Source organism: Nicotiana tabacum, chromosome 7 (genome assembly GCF_000715075.1).
Source record: "Nicotiana tabacum cultivar K326 chromosome 7, ASM71507v2, whole genome shotgun sequence".
NCBI lineage: Eukaryota > Viridiplantae > Streptophyta > Magnoliopsida > Solanales > Solanaceae > Nicotiana > Nicotiana tabacum.
Genome location: NC_134086.1, coordinates 172,819,232 through 172,841,037, shown reverse-complemented (window position 1 = coordinate 172,841,037; position 21,806 = coordinate 172,819,232). Strand labels below are relative to the sequence as shown.

Genomic DNA, 21,806 nt, shown 5'->3' with positions numbered 1-21,806 from the left:
ACATTAAAATAATAAACGAATTACTGTTTCCAATCAATCAACAAATCATTCAATCCTCTGTTTCTTACCTTACCCTTACTATTACTAACAAAACCAGCATTCTTGTTCTCCAAGTAAAGAATTCTGTTGTTCACAGCATCAAGTTTTGATTCCACTAACGTCAGAATATCAATCTCTTCTTCTTTTTCTGATAATTCCTTATTCGCCTTTTTGTTGGGAGTTAGGGTTTTAGTATACAAATTAAGAACTTGTTTAACAGCATCCAAATTTTCAGGCCAAGTCTGAAGTTCCCCTTGAGGACTCGTAATAATAGTACAACACTTGATATCACAGAGAGTTGAAAGCTCCATTGTTTTCCTCTTTATGCATTCTTTCCTGACTTGATATGTTTTGGGATTGTTTGTTTTCTTCTTGTTTTGGTTTTCTTCTGCCATGGCTAATTGTTTGCACCGAATAATTTTGACAAAGTGAAGAGTCGCGAGAGGAATATATATAGTGATTTTTTGTTAAAAGATGGAAACCGCCAAACTTATAACATATCTCTTAATGGAATCCTACTTTGGAAATTTATACTTTTGGTAATAGAAGTTACCTAATTAAGTTGCAATTACTATTTCCAAATCCTAATTTGCATAGGAATGCTGAATATATTATTATTCTTTTTCGGCAGGGGAGGAAAGCATTTTTCTAATAAATCGGCTCAATTCTATGCGTAAGACAATTTCGTTAATAAAAAAAAAATATTGGTTTTGTTTGATGGGTATTTATATATCAACAATTTTTGTATTTGCTGGTTATATATATACATATATCCCTTTCAACACTTTTCACCCTTTTTTCCCCTACTAGGAAATAAAAGTTATTTTTGTTTGGTGGGTAGAATTCTCTTAGTATACTTTCACATATTTTTCTCTAAATGTATAAGAAAAAAGTGATATGGTTTGGGTTGATATATATTTTTCCTCAACACTATCTTTCTCTATATAGAATAAAAATCTTTTGTTTGGTTTAATTGGTGTGTATTTTCTCTCTATTATATCATCTACTTTCAATCTCTATAAAGCAAATAAATTTTATTCATTTAATTTGCTTTGTGTTTCTCTCTAATACTTTCACAGATTTTATTTAGTATTTGATATAATACTAAAATAAAACACTAAAACTTGTGCATAGAAGACCTCTATGAAATTGACACATGATTAAGAGAACACACTTGAGAGACACTATCAATCTATAAATTAATACTCCCTCTGTTCCAGTTTATGTGAACCTATTTCCTTTTTGGTCCGTTCCAAAAAGAATGAACCCTTTCTAATTTTGGTAACAATTTAGCTTAAAGTTACAACTCTACCCTTAATGAGAAGCTTTTATAACCATACAAATACTTTGAGCCCCATTTGGACTTGTTTAGGACCACAAATTCCAAAAGTCTTCATTTTTTTCTTAAACTCCGTGCCCAGTCAAACAGGTTCACATAAATTGGAACAGAGGGAGTATTAATTACTGGTTAAACTTATTAAAATAAGGTTAATATCAAAGAGAGGAAGAAAACAATGATAGTAAATATTGAAGGAGCCATAAATTGACTAGAATTTGGAAGCCTTGGATAGCCATCGTGAAGGTAAAACACAGTCTTCTCCATTGGACGAAATCTTTCTTGGAAAAGCCCATCCTTCCCTAAATGTGAAAATCCCTGCATCTTTCTGCATTAACAACTCACTTTGTACATTCCCAGTTTCACCTGCTTGTAGCAACATGTCATTGTAATACTCAATCCCATAAAACATTCCTGTGTCATCTGCATTAAAAAAGTTTAACCTAAAGTTATCACATGGCTATAAAAGATTCATATAGACGACTCCAATGAGTTTGGGGCAGGGAGACACCCTTTAGTAAGGGGTGTCATCCGACATCGCTTCATATTAAATAAGACAAAGTATAAATCAATTTGGTACAAGATGCAAAGCTTTAAAACCATCATAGTCCAAGATAAAGGCGGACTCCGGATTTTTAATGCAATGGAGGCACTTCTGCTCAACTAGTGCTCTCTAAAGACTTTTAATATTTAGGGTGCCAAGTTATTTAAGTTAACTATTTTCAAGGTATATGTATATACATATACAAGATTTCTGCCGAAGTTACCATGATTTTTACTCTTAAGGAGTCAAAAGGAAGACTGGAACTCAATAAAGGCAAACTCAAGTCATTTGGGATTCATTTTCGCTGTTGTTTCCTCAGTTTTCTTATCTTATGCTCTTCCCAAAAGAGCTTGATATTAAAAAAAAAATTATAATCTTTTTATTTCAAATCCAATATTTTGAGAGATTATTTCAAGATTTTGAAGTTTGCCTTATGGTAAGCAACCTCCACTTCCAACCAAGAGGTTGTGAGTTCGAGTTTCCCCAAGAGCAAGGTGGAAAGTTCTTGGAGGGAAGGATGCCGAGGGTCTATTTGGAAACAGCCTCTCTACCCTAGGGTAGGGGTAAGGTCTGCGTACACACTACCTTCTCCAGACCCCACTAAGTGGGATTATACTGGGTTATTATTGTTGTTGTTGAATTTTGCCTTATGTTGAGTTTTAATTTGTATTTAAAATGTATGTAATTGTTTCAAGTACGTTGGTGAAGTAGTGCAAGTCTTAGGGTGGTTTTGTATTTATTTTGTAATTTTTGTTTTGAGAATTGTATTCAATTTGCGTATTTTATTTTCCAATGTATCCTTTGGAAATTGTTTTTTCCCAAAGTTAATAAGAACATACTGCCTCCAAAACCGTAGGTCTTTTATTTAGAGACCGTTTGCAATCTTTAATTTTGAGAATAAGTGAGAAAATTATGCTGACGATAATATAACATTAACTTTTTAATTATTTGTATCTATTTTTAGAATATTAAAGAGAGTGACGGCCAGCCAGCTCCTTCTGATACTTTTCCCATGTCAGAAAATTTAGACTTCTCGATCAATTAGTAATGAACTATTGATCCTTGATTCAAGAGTAACAGCTCCACATTAACCAGCTTGCATACAATCAAATGTGTAATTTATAATGTATAAGAATCATTTTAGGTTACATGCTACGGTTCAAGATTCGAAATGTTCTAAATGTGTATAGTTAATTGTCCGAAGCATGTTTAACATCTTCAAGATTTTGCATGAAGACGATGACATAAAGACCGTATTGTCAGAAGTTCAATAGGAACCATTTGTCATAAATTACATTTTACCATAAATTGTAAAAAAAAAAAAAAGGCACTTAACTCTTTGAGTTGAATTATAAAAGGAATTAAGCACAGTAACAGAAAGCTGATAAACCAACTGAGACCGCGAGAACGAACAGGAAAATAGTATACTTAACTTGGGAGAAGCATCATGTTCAAATCCCTATATGAATGATTCCATGGAATCCGCCCAATCGGCTTTGCTAGGTTTTGAAGATACCAAAAAACGCAAAACTCGATTTACAATCAAATACGTAGATACAACAACAAAATATGCAGAAGAAATCAAATCAACCATTAGCACATAAAACAAAAGGGGAAAATGAAAAATAGAACAAACAGGACGAAAATAACAATCAAACAAAAGACATAATTTCAAACAATATCGAATCGAAGAGGAAAACGCAGAAGAAGATTGCGCTTGTCCTTTTGGATTCTCTGATCAGATTGAAGAAGAAAACATGGAAGACAAAGAGCTTATTGAAGGAAAAGCAGATGAAAGAACTCGGTAGAACGGTAAAATTAGGTTAGCAAAATCCACCAACATAGTCCGCAGACAAATGCAGCTCATTATATTTGTGTCAATTAAGTGCATGGAACTTGTAATCTAAGACCAATGGTGGAACGAAGTTAATTATAAGCCTATTGACATATACCTTGTTTAAGGAAGCACACGGCCACAAAAAAATTATGGACACTTACTATTTCCGCAAGACTAATGAATTCATATACATCTATTATTTAATTAATCATAGTAACTCAACCATACTCTCACCTTAATTTTTCACTTAAACATTAGAAAATTAGTGTGAATTGGTATATATAAACTTCAGGTGTAACCAACTTAACCTTTAAAGAATTATCCACTGATAGTTATAATTAACTTAAGCCAATAGAGAAATTTCTTGTCTTTACCCAAACGACTTGCAGGTTCTATATCCACTTTTACTCTCAATTGAACGAAAGCAGGCAACAACACCAGACAATCAAATCTATGCCTCCATGAAGAAATGGAAAGTCTACGTGGTCGAATAGCCTCCCAGTAGAAGCAAGAGTTCTAAAATCAAGAAATTTAAGAGTAACTTGACAATCTGATGTTTTGAGCCTACAATAAAAAAGCGCAAAATGACAATACAAAATAAAAAGAGACAACAGAAGAACAGAATATATATGGTTCTTTGTAATTGTTGTTGATTCATGGAATTATGAATTGTAACGTACAACGGTCTCTTTATTTGCTAGCAAATTCAATGTACTTATATGTTTATACGTAATGTATAATTGTCTAGTGTCTGAATTTTTAATTTTATTTTATAAATCTGCATTGGTTTTTAAAGAGCATAATGATGGCAGAAAGTTGAAGAGACTCAACACTATTATCATGATAAACATTAATTATTCAAAAATATTTTTACCTTTTTGTGCATCTATATTAAAAGAATAGTTTAGATATTAAAGGGCGGAAAAGTCATTTAATTTCTTGTAGATTTTTGGTCTTTCAGTCTTCGAGAGTGAAAGGATGAAGTCGTACAGTTTTCTCAGTACCATCCAAGACATCATAAATTGTTTAATTTCAGTTATACTTTTTCCTAGATAGATGATTGTGGAGTCCATCACACTGCATTGTTGTAGATGGTTCAAAAAGAATTTGATATAAGTAGGTAAAAAAAAATATATCAAGAGAAATGCATTGAACTCAAGCAGAACAATAAGAATGGAAGTCAAACTCTACCTTATTTGACTTTAGAGCCAACCGTTGTAGCATTCAGTTGAAAAAACAATCTTCTCTGTCCCTCTTCATCTGTGACCTGAAAATCAATTACTTTTATAAGTAAAGGATCCAAATTGAAAACGATAGAGCTTCTGAGGATAAAAAGGTTTGATCAAGCACTTCTATACAGCGTGCAGCACTGACATGTGTCCAAATGCAATATAGGATCAATACAGTACTAAAGATAAGATAAAGAAAAATATCGATTTTCTCATATTGTCAATGAGTACCACTACTAATGGCAATGCCAAAGTATTATCGTCGTACACTTCCTCCCTCAACTATAAAGTGCGATGTTTCATTAGATGTTCAGCTGTAATCTACAACAATTATGTAATATAGGAAACAACATTCCAAATGTCAAAAATCCAGTAAGCAATTTTAGGGGTTGCTAGTTAGATCCGATAAACAATTTTCAAGATTGGCTAATCAAGAAGCTTGGATTTCATAGATTACTTAAAGCTCAATTGACTATACTATCCACTTAATGAATTTAAACACGAACTAAACTACTTCAAAGGTAAAATTTATATTAATATTTGCCTTTGAATTTAGTTTTCCTTCCCCTTCCAATCATTCCAATCAAGAAGGGAATGGAACCTTGAAAGTCATTAGAAATAAACCAATAACTATATAATAGTCTATATAAAATGTCATCAGTTCAAAGAAAAACATATGACATAGCATCATAGCCTAATTTGACCAGTAGCTACATAACATCAAAGAACATCAAATACAACAGATGGTAACAAAATAAATAGACTTGAAGTAGTAATTAATAAAGAATACTCATTTTATATAACATAAGACCACGGATCCAAACTTATGATACAAATTAACTTAATTTTTATGCATCACAAGTTGCAAATATTCATTAGTAGAGTTTGTCACCAGGCTACTAGCTATGACATTGAGAAGTATGGAACCAACCCAACAAAGACATGGAAAGGGGAAAAAATGAATAAAAAAGGAGAAGAAGATTGGGAAGAGATTGAAAGAAAACCATACCTGAGATTTAAACACCCAACAGGGAAGAAGATTAAGTGCAATAAAAGGTCTTTATTCCAAGACTGAAGAAACTGAAGAAGCATTAGTTGAAGGTGGAAAAAGGAGGAGGGTGTTGCTGTCATCGTACAAATACATCACTGCTGATGCTAAATGACTAAACTGCCCTCAAGCTTTTTGAAATAGACACTAAACAGACAAGTCGAAACTCAAGCGCTTCCAATATATAGTAAAGTAAAGTAATATATATGAAAATTAAAACATTTGTATTGCAAAATATATCGACTGAAAACAGTTTTGAGCGTATTTAATTGTTAGTTCTAAGGCTCCAATGTCATTCAGCCAATTGGTCGAACATATGGCATGCAATTTCAGGGAAATATATGAAAGTGCGATATGAATTAGCCATCCCAAAACAATTAGGGCAAAGTAATCACAGCAACCCTTGATCAATTTCACACAACCATCAAAATAGTCCAAAATAAGAAGAAAAACTAAAGATATCTATCAAAATCTCATCACCGTATAAAGGAAATAGAACAGAGCCCAAAAACGCAAAGAAAGAAACTGCAAAAACCAACACATATCATCAAAATCCCATCACCAAGAAAATCCGCAGAATTCACATATATGATAAACCCCAAAACCAAACAGCAAATGAAAAAATGTATAAATCTAAGTAAAAGCTAATGGCCAGAGTGAAGAAGAAACTTAAGGAACAGCCAGAATAGGGCAATAATCGAGCAGAAAGACTTAAGACCAAACTCAAATTTCAACTCAAGAAGGTCACCTGGTTTTAGCCCTTTCTCGGTCTTACGCTTTGATTGCCATGAATTGTTTCTCCGTGCATGCCTTGAAAATTCCAGATTGGGATACTGAGTAGAAAGAGAGAAAAGGGATTAAGATGTTAAAGAGAAGAGATGGTAGACACGTATACGCATGATACAACAAAAGTGATGCTAAATGACTAAATTGCCCTCAATCTTTTTCAAATAGACACTAAACAGACATCTCGAAAAACTTGCTCTTCTAATATACAGAAACTAGGTTTACGCTTATAAGCTTGTCGCACGTTTTCTCATTCCAGTTTCCCTAAATAAGCATGGCTAAAGAAAAGAAGAAGAAGCTAGAGCACCAAAACCCTAGCCCTAGCAAACCCGCCGATGAAGAAGCAGAACAAGAAGGCAAAAATGATACACAATACTCCCAACATCAAGAAATTGACAAAGTAAAATCCGATAAGAAGAAGAAAAAGAAAGAGAAGCAGCTTGCCGTGACAATTGAAACCATCGCTGAAAACCTTAATAAGACATCTCCGATTGTTGGTTACTTCTCTTCAGGTTATGACCCGTTAAGGAACAACAACAGCAGCGCTCAGTTATATAGGAATGTGAAAAGGAACAACCGGTTACAGCTTGAGCGGGGCGCAGGTGGATTTCGTAGGGACTAATTATTCCGGTGAGGCAACATCCGCTCAGTTATGCACTTACTCGCTTGGGGTGCTGGATAAGGAAACCCAAACTCTCAAGATTGTACCTATTGCTGCTAACAGGGTACATTTTTTATTCCTCCAAGGTTGCTATTTTATTTTGTTTGATTTGTGAGTAAAAAGAATGTATTTTTTTTATGATGGTGTCGGGCCAGCTCACGCACACCTCGACTATTTACCAAATTCCTGAAGGCTTAGGTAGATGGAAAGAAATCGTCATAGTGTTTTTTTGTCTCCGCCTGGATTTGAGCCGTGGACCTCAAGGTTCTCCTCTCACTTCATTAACCAATTCACCACACCCTTGGGTGCAAAAAAAAGTATTTTATTAGTAGGAATTATCTCTGTTTTAGCAGACAAGGTCAATTTGCTTTCTCTTGGCTAATAGTCTTTGATTGATGAGTAAAGAAAGCTATTTTGTTAGAGGAATTATCCCCATTGCAGCAAACAAAATTGAAGTTGATTCAGAAGATTTTTGGTGTTCGATAGGTGAGTAAAATATAGGATTTAATGTTCTCTATTACAGCAAACAAGGTAAATGGTTCTGACGGATATATGTGTGATTGGTGAGTAAAAGAAGGTATTTTGCTTCTTTGGCTGTGATTGGGCAGAGTAGTTTTTGCTAATTGGCTCCTTTTGATCTTATGTAGATGCTCAATCAGAGATGGAAATATGCTTTTCTTTTCTCAAATCCACTGGAATGAAAAAAATATCAAATCCCAGTCAAGCCAACGTAATTAAGTAATTAACAGATGGTGTGGATATGTTAGATTAATACAACAATCATCATAGTCCTGCTGAGATATTGTTAGATTAAAACAGTAATTACGTAATTAACAGATGGTGTGAATATGTTATGGTACGACTCTTTTAGTTGTCAAAATTGGATGCCACTCGAACTTTGATTGGGCGGAACATTTATTGTAATTGATCTGTATCATTTTTATAGTTTTGGTTGAATGAAAAGGAAAAAGGGGTGAAATTTGTTTGATTCATTTCTAACACGAGATATGCTTATCTCGCTCCCACCAAGATAGGAAATTACAAATGAGAAACCTAGTCTTTGTTCTCCAAGATTGTAGTTCAGGAGACAAGTAGAATCTCTTCATTCCATGACTCGTTGAAATATCTTAAATTTTATGTTGAATTAGTAGGTAGTGATATGTCATGGTAGGATCAATTTGATAACAGAAAAAAACAATTTGACTCGTGTAATTATTAAACAGAGAGTTCTTGCTTTGCTTAACGTAGTGATATGTGCTTCCCTGTGTGCTAATTGTTTGGTTAAGGCTTCTTACGAAGGAAGTTTAAGTGTGCTTACCATTTTGAAATGCTTAGAAACTGAAATGGTTATTCTACTTTACGTAAATGCAGTTTGTTGTCTAACCAATAGTTGTGATATTATCTAGGCTATCGCACATCTTTGGTGATCTTGTAAGTCCTGATTTTAAATAACGATAAGCAGGCGATGAGTGCAATAGTTGTTTATTTTCGATATCTTATTCTCTTTTATATTTGCTAGCTTATGATTGCAGATAATTAGGTTGGAACCTAGAGTTAGAGGGTCAGATGTACCGGAAAATGAAGATCCAGATACGGTCAAGCAAGAACTCACTGCAGAAGAGAGGGACTGATAAAATGAGAGAATTAACTCAAATGTACTCATCAAAGAAATCTATAAGACAGGTATATTCGTCCCATTTTCCCTACGAATTATGACAGGCATCGGGACATTGTGGAAAAATTCTCTACTTTTTTCTTTGCATGATACAAGGAGATTTTATGTTTAATGACAAAGATAATTCTCTACTTTTGAGTATTTCCATCTTTATATAGTTATGATGTTTGCTTTCCAGGCTAGGAAGCTTGATTCCCTACGTCAACAAGAAGATACTGGAAATCAAGAGGAATTTGACAGGAATATAGCTGGGGCAATAAACAATGAGGCTCTTGAAGTAGCTGTTACCACAGATAATGCTCGAAATATACCACCACATGATCTGGCAACCACTGTGCCGCACTTGGCATATCCACTGAACAGGATTATTCTCGAAGGAGAGTGGGACTATCTTTTGGATGTTTTGAAGCTCACAGAAGCTGGAGCAGAAATGAAACCTGATCTTTATCCAAGCTTTGTTTGCAACAGATCCTACAAATTGGAACATATACAGGTAAACAAATGATTGAAATTTCATTTTGTGAATGAGTCATGAGTTACGTGATTTAAGGATTTTTTTAAAAATAAAGAGCGAGTTTCTTCTAGTTTGAGGGCACAGAGCACAAGTTGATTGCTCACTTGCTTTCTTGCACTATAGTTATTTTGGTGCTGCTTTTCCTACCTTCTAATATTCAATGTTAGCACTAATCCGGGGCTATCCCCAATCTAATGTGTCTTGATTACACTACAGTTGGGTTTGATGTGCATATATTGATTATTATTTTTTCCTTGTGTTAGCAGTGAACCACTATAGTCATATTAGACCTAGCAGTTTCATATTTTCCTTTTCCAGTGTGACCAAACTCCTTTATTGTAGAATGAAGAGGAGAAGAGAAGGCTGGCAGGCATATTATCATACATTACGCATCTTGTTAAGTTCAAGGATAAACATTCTATGGATGGTGTATCATCTGCAAAGCATCACAAGATTCCTGGCATGTTGTTCCAGAAGTTCTCTTCGATGTTTGGTGTTCCTGATTCAAAAAGGCTTCCGGATGAAAACAAAGCTCTTCTTATCAACTATGTGTTGGTGCTTACTCTCTTCGTTGATGATTTTCGTAGCGATTTATCTGATATAGCCAAAGATTTGAGAATGAATATTGGAACATTGCGGCCTCACTATGAGTACTTAGGTTGCAAGCTTGTTCGTGAGAAACATGTATTATTGGCTACACTTCCCGTTCCACTGAAATTTCAAACTGTGAGGAGGAAGCGAAGAAGGTAGATTCTCCTGAAAATTTTCCTTTTATGTTACCCTGAAATAAAGGAATGCTCTATTTCTTGAGAGAAAAACAAGTATGAACATCAATAAAGCTTATAGCAACTAGTCTTCAGAACCCCATTTTCTATTATACACTTGGAAAAGAGGTAAATCTCATAGAGTAGCCAAATCCCATTTTCTATTGATTCTTATTGTTAAGAATCAATGTAACGGCAGAATTTTCACACGTTTAGTCTCTTCTTTGGTTAAAAGAGAAGTGCTTGGGAGTAATGGTGGCAAATGGGCTGGTTGGGTCTGGGCGGGTTAAAAAATAGGTTGAGTAAAAATGGATTGCGTCTCAACCCACTCATATTTCATGCGGGTCAAAAATGGGTTGGGTGTCAAATGAGCGGGTTGAATATGGGTTTAACCCATATTATATAAGTGTAATATTTTTTCAAGTGCAATTTATAAATTTTCTCTGCTCGGATTATTTCTTCATTAAATTTATTTAAATTTGACTATCATAGTGTAAACTTAAGTTACTCTTCCACAAAATATGACAGTTTTCATTTTAGGAAGAAAATGTGCTTAATGCACTTCAAGCAATATCACTAATAATATGTGACTATGCATTTTCCGCCTTGTTCGTATTTTGTCTTCAATCCAATATAAAATTAAATAAATTTAAAAAATATAATAATAATAATAGCAATAATAATAAAAAGGGAAAAAAGAGCAAAAAATACAAATTCTTAGGGTGTGTTTGGTATGAAGAAAAATATCTTTCCATGAAAAATGAGTGATTTTATCACTTTTTTTTCCTCGTTTAGTTGATGAATGAAAAACTTTTTCTAGAAAATATTTTTTCCGAATTCCCATGTTTCTTGTGCTCTCCCCCCACCCCTTCCCCCCCACCCCAAATACCCAACGTTTGCAAGACTTTATTTTATTCAAAAATTTAATTATTCTTTTAAAAATTCACACAAACCCAAAACTAATGTGATGCTTTACCTTTTCATGCAAGACACCTTGAAATTTGTGCTCTATAATTAAAAAGAAAATACTATTTTTTGGTTGAAAAAGAAGTATCTTTTCCACAACATAAAAAGAAAGTACTCATTTTGTTGAAATGAAAGAAAATACTTTTTTCTATATCATGAAAAGAAAATGCTCATTTTTTAAAATGAAAGAAAATACTTTTTCTATATCATTTTGAAAGAAAATACTTTTTTTTACATCGTGAAAAGAAATACTCATTTTGTTTAAATGAAAAAGAAAGTACTTTCTATGTTGTAGATAGAAAGTACTCTATCTATTACATGAAAATTAAATATAAAAATTAAGAGATGGAACGAGTACACCGTGATTAAATATTGAAACTTGAGGAAATTACCCAAAAAATTGCTCCAAATACTTGATGAATTAATTTGAAGCTTGAAACTTGCTCCAAAAATTTGCCCAAACACTTGAAACATAGTTAATTATGACAAATTGAGAGAAGATATAGATAGAATGTAAGAGATTAGAGAGAGAATGATATATTTTTGTAGAAAAAAAGAAGAAGGATAGGAGAACTTATAGTTAAAAATAGGGCCAAAGTATAACTTAATAAATATAGGGGTTAAATTAAAAGTTTGGGGGAGGGGGTAGGAGACATATTTAGCCGTTTATAAGTGTTGCCAACAGCTACTTTGAAAAATTAACCGTTTGCCAACGACCCTTTGATTAAAAAAAAAGTTTCATGGGACGAAATGGGTGGCCGTCCCATCCCTCGTCCCTTTTAGCCCATATCCCATCCTCCTTAATTTTCCTGGGCCGGACCGGAATCGTGATGGGCCGGGTTGTCCCGTCCCGTTGGACAGCCTTAGCTTCATATGACAAAGAATAAAATGTTTCCTTGTCTTTCCTTTGAAGTGAGAATTTTTCAGTTGTCTTTCAGAATTCACACACATGAGAAAAGTCATTTAGCTTGTGAGATTTTACTTTGTTTCAAGAGATACAAGGTTCGACTTAGGACAGTTCTTTTAGTGATGAGTACAACGATTCTCTGTTACTTTGAAAAGGAACAACTTCGTTATTTTTGCCTAGCAATTTATTCTTACAATCCAATATTAATAGTGGCGGGAGATAGTAGATATGAGATGAAATAGTCAAACATAGTACAAGAGAGCTCAATTCCAAGAAATGTTGTGTCGAGGACATCTTTTCTCATGAACAAGAAAAAATCAGATACATTGAACAGGAATGACCAGTGGTCAGTGAAGATTGATCACAAGCCCTTGACCATAAAATAGTGTGTAACTTTTAATTACTCTGCAATGCAATCTGATGATGCCCATACCCTACACCTCAGCCTTCTAGTCTTAAACCACCTTCAATTTTTTTATTTTTTGGTATGGAACTATGGGTTTCAGCACTCGTATATATGCTCATGCCATTGGCTTGCCAGTTCTGGCAATTATTATTAGTGTGGACTTACAGTATTATATATGGTTTGATGCCGAAAATACTTACTCATTTTTTGATATTTATATCAAATTGATAAATTTATAACAATATTTTAGTTAAGATTAAAAAGATTTCAAACTCTTCTACTGCTCCCACTGATAATGCCACCGACTGTCCTTGAGACTAGAGTGTGTGCGTGCGTGCGACTGAGACTACCCCACTATCTAGCAAAGATGAAATATTGTTTTAAATCTTTCAACCTTTAATTGTTTTCTTGCCACACGCCCCTTCCATCAGGGAACACATTGCCGGGGCGTATCCAGCTCTTCATTATTTGGTTTATCTGAATTCAATATTTTTGACACGAAATATAAATTTATATATAAAAATTTACTAAAAATTATAACAAATAATTGATATGAATCCATAAATTTATAATGTAATAAGTTCAATGCTAAATATCTTAAAAGTTAAACTCATATAGTTCAAATCCCCGGATCTGCCTATGCACATTGCAATTATTATTTGAAAATACCGTCCAAAAACCATAATTAAGTTAACAAAGAATCATCGATATTAATAAATAAGTAGAATAACAGACATACTTAGTTGCTTTTAACTGCGTGATTTAACTTTCCATTCCCCCGTTGAATTAGTCTAACGTACAAAGTCTTACTAATTTTACATAGTCTGTGTACTTGTGAACGTCTTTTGCTCCATGTACTGTTATATTTGCAAGGCTGAGGATTCATGTTAGTAGAGACGGTGTCAAGAATTTAAGTCAACATATTCGAATTAGTACCATAAGAATTCACTCATCACTCGTTGGTAATGTGTATGAATTAACATAAATATATAAGTAGCATTTAACTACTACTTGTATATTATATATAAAATTAAATATTGGTGGCTTAATAATATTATTACGTCATACTTGTATGCTTAGATTTTGCATATGACCTGGTGTTAGCTAATTCGTTGGATTTTGCTAAAGCATTTGACCTAGTGTTAGCTAATTCGTGTTTCCAGAAGAAGAAGGAGGAACACTTGGTCACTTTCCGGAGTAAAGTTGCTGGAACTCAGATTGATTACCTTCTTCTTAGGAGGGGTGATAGGGGCGTGTGCACTGATTTCAAGGTTATCTCGAATGAGTGTCTATCGCGCAATATAGACTCCTGGTATTAGACTTGGAGGTTAAGAGAGTAAGGAAGAAGAGAGCGGTGTACGGCCAACCGAAGAATAAGTGGGGAGCCTTGACTAAGGCAAAGGCGCAAGAGTTGAGGGAAAAGTTATTGGCCATGGGGGCCTGGAGGAGTAGTGGGGACACAAGTTATATGTGGACCACGACAACGAACTGCATTAAGGAAGCTGCTAGAGAGGTGTTAGGCGTATTGAAGGGTTATTCGGGAGGCCACAAAGGGGACGGGCGGTGGAATGAGGAGGTCCAAGGAAAAGTGGAAGCTAAGAAAGCAGCATATATGGAGCTAGTGGGGTGCACTGATGAGGAAGAGCAGAGGACGTGTAGAGAGCAGTATAAGTTGGTAAGGAAAGAGGCAAAATTGACAATCACGACGGCTAAGACTCCAGCTTTTGAGCAATTATATGAGGATCTTGGGGGCAAAAGAGGCGACAGAAAGTTGTACAAGTTAGCTAATATTAGGGAGAGGAAGGCTCGGGACCTGGATCAAGTGCGGTGCATTAAAGACGAATACAATAGAGTTCTGGTGGAAGAGGCGGTATTAAGCGTAGATGGCAAGAGTACTTCCATAGACTCCTGAACGAGGAAGGGGACATGAACATCGTACTAGGAGAGTGGGACAACCCAGGCAGTCAGAGGGATTTTGGGTTTTGCAGGCGTATTAGGAGCAATGAGGTTGAGGGGGAAATGTGGAAGATGAGCAGGGGTAAGGCAGATGGGCCTGACGAGATCCCAATAGAAATTTTGAAGGAAGCGGGGCAGGTAGGCTTGGAATGGCTTACTAGGTTATTTAATATCATTTTCAGGGGAAACAAGATGCCCGAGGAGTGGCGGTGGAGTTTGATGATCCCATTGTACAAGAACAAAGGTGATATTCAGAACTACAACAACTATAGGGCTATCAAGCTGCTGAGTCATACTATGAAAATTTGGGAGAGGGTGGTGGAGAGGAGGGTGCGATGTAGTGCTGCTATTTTCGAGAACCAGTTCGGGTTTATGCCAGGAAGGTCTAATACAGAAGCTATTCATCTTGTGAGGAGATTGGAGGAGCAATATAGGGAAAGGAAGAAGAACTTGCATATGGTATTCATAGACCTGGAGAAGGCTTATGATAAAGTCCCGAGAGAGGTCCTATGGAGATGTATGGAGGCTAGCGGTGTCCCTGTGGCATATATTTGGGTGATTAAGGACATGTACGAGGGAGCGAAAACTTGGGTGGGGACTGTGGGAGGAGACTCGGATCATTTTCCAGTGGAGATGGGCTGCATCAGGGATCGGCTCTTAGCCCACTTTTGTTTGCCTTAGCGTTAGAGGTGTTGGCGCGACACATACAAGAGGAGTTGCCATTGTGTATGCTATTCGCTAATGATATAGTCCTGATTGATGAAACGCGTGAAGGAGTTAACGCTAGGTTGGAAGTTTGGAAAGAGACGCTAGAGTTTAAGGGTTTTAAGTTGAGTAGGTCAAAAACTGAGTACTTGGAGTGCAAGCGCAGTGATGGGATGCACGAAGAAGGAGTGGTAGTGAAGATTGGTACTCAAGTCGTCCCTAAAAAAGATAGTTTCAAGTATTTGGGTCGATCATTCAAGGCAATGGGGAGATTGACGAGGATGTTACCCATCGTATTGGAGCGGGGTGGATGAGGTGGAGGCTTGACTTGGGGGTTTTGTGTGATAAGAGTGTGCCACCTGGACTTAAGGTCAAGTTCTACAGAGTGGTGGTTAGGCCAGCTATGTTGTATGGGGCTGAGTGTTGGCCCGTCAAGAAGTCCCATATCCAGAAGATGAAAGTAGTTGAGATGAGGATGCTGAGATAGATGTGTGGTCATACTAGGAAGGACAGGATTAGGAATAAAGTTATTAGGGATAGGGTAGGAGTGGCATCTATGGAGGACAAGTTGCAGGAATCGAGGCTGAGACTGTTCGGGCATGTGAAGAGGAGAGACATAGATGCTTCGGTCAGGAGGTGTGAAAGGTTGTCCATTGCGGGTCTGAGGAAGGGTAGGGGCAGGCCTAAAAAGTATTGGGGAGAGGTAGTTAGGCAGGACATGTCATTGCTCCAGCTTACCGAGGATATGACCCACGATAGAAAGACGTGGAGATCGAGGATTAGGGGTTGAAGGTTGACAGTTAGTAGTGTGTTCATCCTAGGCTTACCAATAGTACTAGGACTATTTTTGTGTTATCTTATTCATGATTCTTTACTATTACATGTTGTGTCATTCGTGCACGTTACCTTAATGTATTGTTATTACTATTATTTGCTACTTGTTGCCTTATCTATATTGTTCCTTGAGCCGATGGTCTATCGGAAATAGCCTCCATATCTTTATAAGGTATAGGTAAGGTCTGCGTACACACTACCCTCCCTAGACCCCATTTATGGGAATACACTGGGTTAGTTGTTGTTGTTGTTGTTGTTGTTGTTGTTGTTGTACGTTATATGTGTTTACTCTTAAAATTGGATAACAATTAAACTTATAAGTGGTTTTAAGAATATGTAATTTCACTTGGCACAAATGATAAATATGAGAAGTAATGCTAGAAATTAACATTAAAATAAAGCAAACCAATGTGGTGAACAACTGTGGCCCTCAAGCTAAATCACCTTCGAACTAACTGAATATGCTAAGTATGAACTCGAACAGTAAATATTAAGAGAGTTTAAGAGAGAAAGATGTAGTATTTTCTTGATTATCAATGAATGTCCTCCTTACATAATGGTTAAGACCCCTTTTATATAATAGAGGAATTCTATTTATGGTATAATTCTAATTAGAGAAGAAAAATCCATGATTGGCTAAAGATCTGGTCTCAACTTGATACGTGCCGAGATTAATTCCACGATCACGGATATCTCGGCTTTCTGTTATTCGACCTAGCATGCTTCCTTCGATCTCGCTAGATCGTTTTCTCGTTTCGATCTCGATCACGGCCGATCTCGATCTTGATCGGCCATTGATCCACGAGCTTACCAATTCATATCCGTACCACGGTCCGATATAACCAAGGTCGAGCCTTGAACTACCACCCCAATTTTGGTTAGTCATACAAAATTAGGCAAGCCCAATTTTGACGGTATATAAATAGTCCCCTCATTTTTGGAATGCAATGACAAAAAAATGAATTGAGTCTTCGAACTTCCCCTCGGTTTATCATGACATAGGCATCATGATGTAAGTGGCAAAGAAAATAAAGGTTCGGAAGCTAGCTTTTCCCGAGGAAGACTCCGAGAACTCGAGCGAGTTTGGCGGTGGAGAAGATTATGAGGGCAAAGAAACTTCCACCGATAAGGATTGTGCTGCTCAGGCTTTGTGCTCTATGTAATTTCTCGCTTTTATTTTTAGGTTGATCAGACCTTGTAAAGAATTCTTGATCGGGACCTATAGCCATTGTAAAAAGGTTTTGATGAATATACAAAACTTTTTTCCCTTCCATGACTTCTGAAGTTGTTATCCCTTTGTACGGGTCAAAACGCCTTAGCATAAGATTACGATTTTTTTTAACGTCCAAGGTTTGAGATGGTAAGGACCGATAACAAGTACTGCCCTCGGCCGTTTCTGATCGATGGTCCCTGAATGACCATTTGAACTTGAGTTTGAGTAGATCCTAGGCTTAAAAGACGAGCGAAGATTTGCTCGAACTCGAGATAAGGCAGCCCCTTGGCTTTATAATCGAGTGAGGATTTTCTCGAACTCAAAGTGAAGGTAAACATTAGGCTTTATGATAGAGTGGAAACTTGCTCAAACTCGAAGTAAAAGTATCCCTTAGGCTTTATGATCAAGTAAGGGTTTGCTCTAACTCGAGGTAAAAGTAGCCCTTAGGCTTTATAGCCGAGTGAAGACTTGCTCGAACTCGAGATAAAATGGCCCTTGGGCTTGATAGATAGTTCCCGAGTGAGAGTTTGCTCGAAATCGGTTTAAGATAGCCCTTGGGATTTTATGATCGAGTGAGGACTTGCTCAAACTCGAAGTAAAAGTAGCTCTTAGGCTTTATGATCGAGTAAGGACTTGCTCGAACTGGAAGTAAAAGTAGCCCTTAGGATTTATAGTCGAGTGAGAACTAGCTCGAACTTGAGGTAAATGTAGCCCTTAGGCTTTATGATCGAGTGAGGATTTGCTCGAACTCGAGGTAAAAGTAGCCCTTAGGCTTTTATACTCGAGTGAGGACTTGCTCGAACTTGAGATAAAGTGGCCCTTGGGCTCGATAGATCCGAGTGAGAGTTTGCTCGAATGCGGTTTAAGATAGCCCTTGGGCTTTTATGATCGAGTGAGGAATTATTCGAACTCGAAGTAAAAGTAGCCCCTAGGTTTTATGATCGAGTGAGAACTTGCTCGAATTCGAAGTAAAAGTAGCCCTTAAGCTTAATAGTCGAGTGAGGATTTGCTCGAACTTGAGGTAAAAGTACCCCTTAGGCTTTATAGTCGAGTGAGAACTTGCTTGAGCTAGAGGTAAAGTGGACCTTGGGCTTGATAGATAGTCCCCGAGTGAGAGTTTGCTCGAACTCGGGTTAAGATAGCCCTTAGGCTTTTATGATCGAGTGAGGACTTGCTCGAACTTGAAGTAAAAGTAGCCCTTAGGCTTTATAGTCGAGTGAGGATTTGCTCGAACTCGAGGTAAAAGTATCTCTTAGGATTTATAGTCGAACGAGGACTTGCTCGAACTCGAGGTAAAGTGGACCTTGGGCTCGATAGATAGTGCCCGAGTGAGAGTTTGCTCGAACTCGTGTTAAGATAGCCCTTGGGCTTTTATGATCGAGTGAGGACTTGCTCGAACTTGAAGTAAAAGTAGCCCTAAGGCTTTATAGTCGAGTGAGGATGATACCTCGAACTTGAAGTGAGAGTGGCCCTTAGGCCTTCGTATTTGTTATGGATTTCAGACGTCTCCGATCTGTGTTAATTTGGCCGTATCCTTTTTAGTTCGGAACTTTCCCTTTGGGATTATTTTCCTGTTTCTCTTCGAGCTTGCCCGAAGTGTCAGTCCTCGAGTGGGGTGGTCGTAGCCTATAAAAATCGAGAGTTGCCAAAGAGGTCTTATGATCTCGAAGTTTTAACGATTCGATCTTGTTTATTTTTCGAACAACAGTTCCCAATTATGGGGGTAATTATCCAAACTCCGGTTATGATCGACCCTTAGTCCTGTTTATATAATAGATCGAGAGTATGAAATTGTAAAATAGAAGGACCTTTCTAAGACATGAGATAATTGCAAGGAAAAAATACTTCTCTTTATTATTGAGAAAAACGATTACAAATGCATACATGTTTTGAGCCACGGCTCGATCAACCTGTGTGGGCACGGCTCGTTCGACCGTTTGGCCTTATCGAGACCCTACCACTATGAAGTAATTTCCTCGCAACAAAGTTGACATCCACAAGTAATGCCCCTCAATATTCGAGATTTATTATAGGGAACCCCGGATACTGTTGAATCCTGTCTTTGACACCAATTCGAGGTCGGCCTTCGATTTTAAGTTAGCAGGATCCGTTGTTGCCCCATTAAAAACCTTGCCGAAAAACCCAATTGTAACAAAAATGGTTCAAGGGAAAAAGAATGCAACGCGTGCTTTAAGATCCAAGCTTTGTGTCGCTCCTTATCGATAACATGTAAGTGTTAGTCGAAAAATAGAAAGAATTGAAATGGGGTTGTACCTTCATTCGGATTTTGGATGTTTAATGTGACCTTCCTCACTACCAAGTTCTCGCGGGCTTTGACCTCGATTACTTCTCCCCTCATTTCGTGCGAATCTTTGCCCAGACCTGATGCCTCTATAGTCTCCGTTGTACAGTTGATATCAATCTCTATTCGACCTTGGCTCACGATCGATATCCCTATTGATTCTATCCATTGGCATGTTAGGATAAACGGACTCGGAAGGAGTCCCCAGTTGATCATCCTCAACCCTGATCTTTAACTGCTATCGATTGTGCATATCGGCTCAAGTGGCAGATGGGTACTCTATCAAATTTTGCTTCAAATACTGTGAAGCTATGGAACTTCGAGTGTTGAGACCTTGAGTGAAAGCTTGAACAACCCAGTCATCGGTTACTTGAGGCAAATCCATTCTCTCAGCCTGGAATCGAGATACGAATTCCCTGAGCATCTCGTTATCTTTTTGCCTTACTTTGAAAAGGTCTGACTTCCTTGTTGCAACTTTAATGGCTTCCGCGTGTGCCTTTACAAAAGAATCTACAAGCATAGGAAACGAATCAATAGAATTAGGCGGTAAGTTATGATACCATATCATGGCACCTTTCGATAGAGTTTTCCCGAACTTCTTCAGCAATACAGACTCAATCTCATCGTCTTCCAAGTCATTTCCCTTGATGGCGCATGTGTATGAGGTGACATGATCGTTTGGATCTGTTATCCCGTTATACTTCGTGATCTCGGGCATACGAAAGTTCTTGGGGATCGGCTTTGGAGCCGCACTCGAGGGGAAAGGTCTTTGTACAAACTTTTTGGAATCTAGTCCTTTCAATATCAGTGGTGCCCCTGGGATCTAGTAGATCCTAGAATTATAAGTTTCCACTTTCTTATCGTTTTCCTCGATCTTCTTTTCCGTTGTTTCGATCCGCTTTGTCAAATCTTCGAGTATCTTTAGGATAGCGGGATTTGTCTCTGATTCTCCTCCATTCGATCCCGTTTGCACCGATTCGGCTCTAGGAACAGTTTCTTGTAATGGCTCGAGCTCGATCATGCTTGGTGCACGATTCTAATTTTGGAACTGCACTATTGCAGCCTGTTGTGTCTGCAACATTTCGAATATCATTCGAAGGCTAATCTTGCCTTCTTCACCTCCCTGTGCATTCTGGTCGGCTGCTCGAGCATCTCTGCAAACGCTATTTTCAGGATCGATGGCCAAATTCTCATTAATGGCAATATGGGAGCTGACGTCGATTGGGTCTAGACTGGGGCTCCATCGGGGTTGACTGGAGGTACTCCGTTTCCCGGGGCGGCTATGTTGTCGTTCTCGCCGTGGAAACCAAGGCCATTATCTGTGTGTGTGGGTGCTACTTGAGAGTTTGACATGTTAATCCTAGAATCAAAAATACTTCAAAGAGCAAGCGTAAAATAGTGTGTGTTACAAAAATTGTACCAAGCAACTACTATTATCTGTAGCCTCACGGTGGGCGCCAAATTATTTACCCTTAAAATTGGATAACAATTAAACTTATAAGTGGTTTTAAGAATATGTGATTTCACTTGGCACAAATGATAAATATGAGAAGTAATGCTAGAAATTAACATTAAAATAAAACAAACCAATGTGGTGAACAACTGTGGCCCTCAAGCTAAATCGCCTTCGAACCAACTGAATATGCTATTGAAAAAGTATAACTCGAACAGTAAAGCTTAAGAGAGTTTAAGAGAGAAAGATGTAGTATTTGCTTGATTATCACTGAATATCCTCCTTACATAATGGTTAGGACCCTCTTTATATAATAGAAGAATCATATTTATGGTATAATTCTAATTACGGAAGAAAATCTCACAATTGGCTAAAGGTGTGGTCTCAACTTGATACGTGCCGAGATTAATGCAACGATCCTTGCCCGATCACGGATATCTTGTCTTTCTGTTATTCGACCTAGCATGCTTCCTTCGATCTCGCTTGATCTCTTTCTCGCTTAGGTATCGATCACGGCTGGTTTCGATCTTGATCGGCCATTGATCCACGAGCTTACCGATTCATATATGTACCACGGGCCGATATAACCGAGGCCGAGCCTTAATCTACCACCCCGATTTCGGTTAGTCAT

General features: G+C 37.2%; 4 protein-coding genes and 1 long non-coding RNA gene across 6 annotated transcripts; 3 read left to right on the top strand and 2 right to left on the bottom strand.

The window, feature by feature from the left end:
* Window positions 1–20: 20 nt before the first annotated feature.
* Window positions 21–434, bottom strand: LOC107774852 (uncharacterized). Its single transcript, XM_016594506.2, has one exon. The coding sequence runs from the start codon at window positions 432–434 to the stop codon at window positions 21–23; it is 414 nt and encodes a 137-aa protein (XP_016449992.1).
* A 986-nt stretch (window positions 435–1,420) lies between these two features.
* Window positions 1,421–6,924, bottom strand: LOC107774855 (uncharacterized). Of its 2 annotated transcripts, XR_001645607.2 has the most exons (4): window positions 6,782–6,909; window positions 5,995–6,056; window positions 4,948–5,023; window positions 1,421–1,798 (listed from the first exon to the last, which is right to left on the bottom strand). It is a non-coding gene; the product is annotated as an uncharacterized LOC107774855 (long non-coding RNA). The 2 variants fall into 2 exon arrangements; XR_001645608.2 differs by lacking the exon at window positions 5,995–6,056 and having other exon boundaries at window positions 6,782–6,924.
* A 53-nt stretch (window positions 6,925–6,977) lies between these two features.
* Window positions 6,978–10,527, top strand: LOC107774854 (uncharacterized). The gene is given in 6 exon segments (XM_016594508.2): window positions 6,978–7,407; window positions 7,409–7,544; window positions 9,013–9,108; window positions 9,110–9,163; window positions 9,334–9,648; window positions 10,012–10,527. Coding segments are annotated over 6 exon segments (1,323 nt in total). The 5' UTR covers window positions 6,978–7,093; the 3' UTR covers window positions 10,420–10,527.
* Window positions 10,528–14,144: 3,617 nt separating this feature from the next.
* On the top strand, window positions 14,145–14,624 carry LOC142162433 (uncharacterized). Its single transcript, XM_075218785.1, has one exon. The coding sequence runs from the start codon at window positions 14,145–14,147 to the stop codon at window positions 14,622–14,624; it is 480 nt and encodes a 159-aa protein (XP_075074886.1).
* Window positions 14,625–15,396: 772 nt separating this feature from the next.
* LOC142162432 (uncharacterized) lies at window positions 15,397–16,163 on the top strand. Its single transcript, XM_075218784.1, has 2 exons — window positions 15,397–15,611; window positions 15,878–16,163. Exons 1-2 carry the CDS (start codon window positions 15,397–15,399, stop codon window positions 16,161–16,163), a joined length of 501 nt encoding a protein of 166 aa, XP_075074885.1.
* Window positions 16,164–21,806: the final 5,643 nt, after the last annotated feature.

Coding starts and splice junctions, on each gene's coding strand:
- LOC107774852 (XM_016594506.2), bottom strand. CDS start 434: ATGGCAGAAGAAAACCAAAACAAGAAGAAAACAAACAATCCCAAAACA.
- LOC142162433 (XM_075218785.1), top strand. CDS start 14,145: ATGGGGGCCTGGAGGAGTAGTGGGGACACAAGTTATATGTGGACCACG.
- LOC142162432 (XM_075218784.1), top strand. CDS start 15,397: ATGCTATTCGCTAATGATATAGTCCTGATTGATGAAACGCGTGAAGGA. Junction 15,612..15,877: donor CCTAAAAAAGATAGTTTCAA/GTATTTGGGTCG, acceptor TGGTCATACTAG/GAAGGACAGGATTAGGAATA.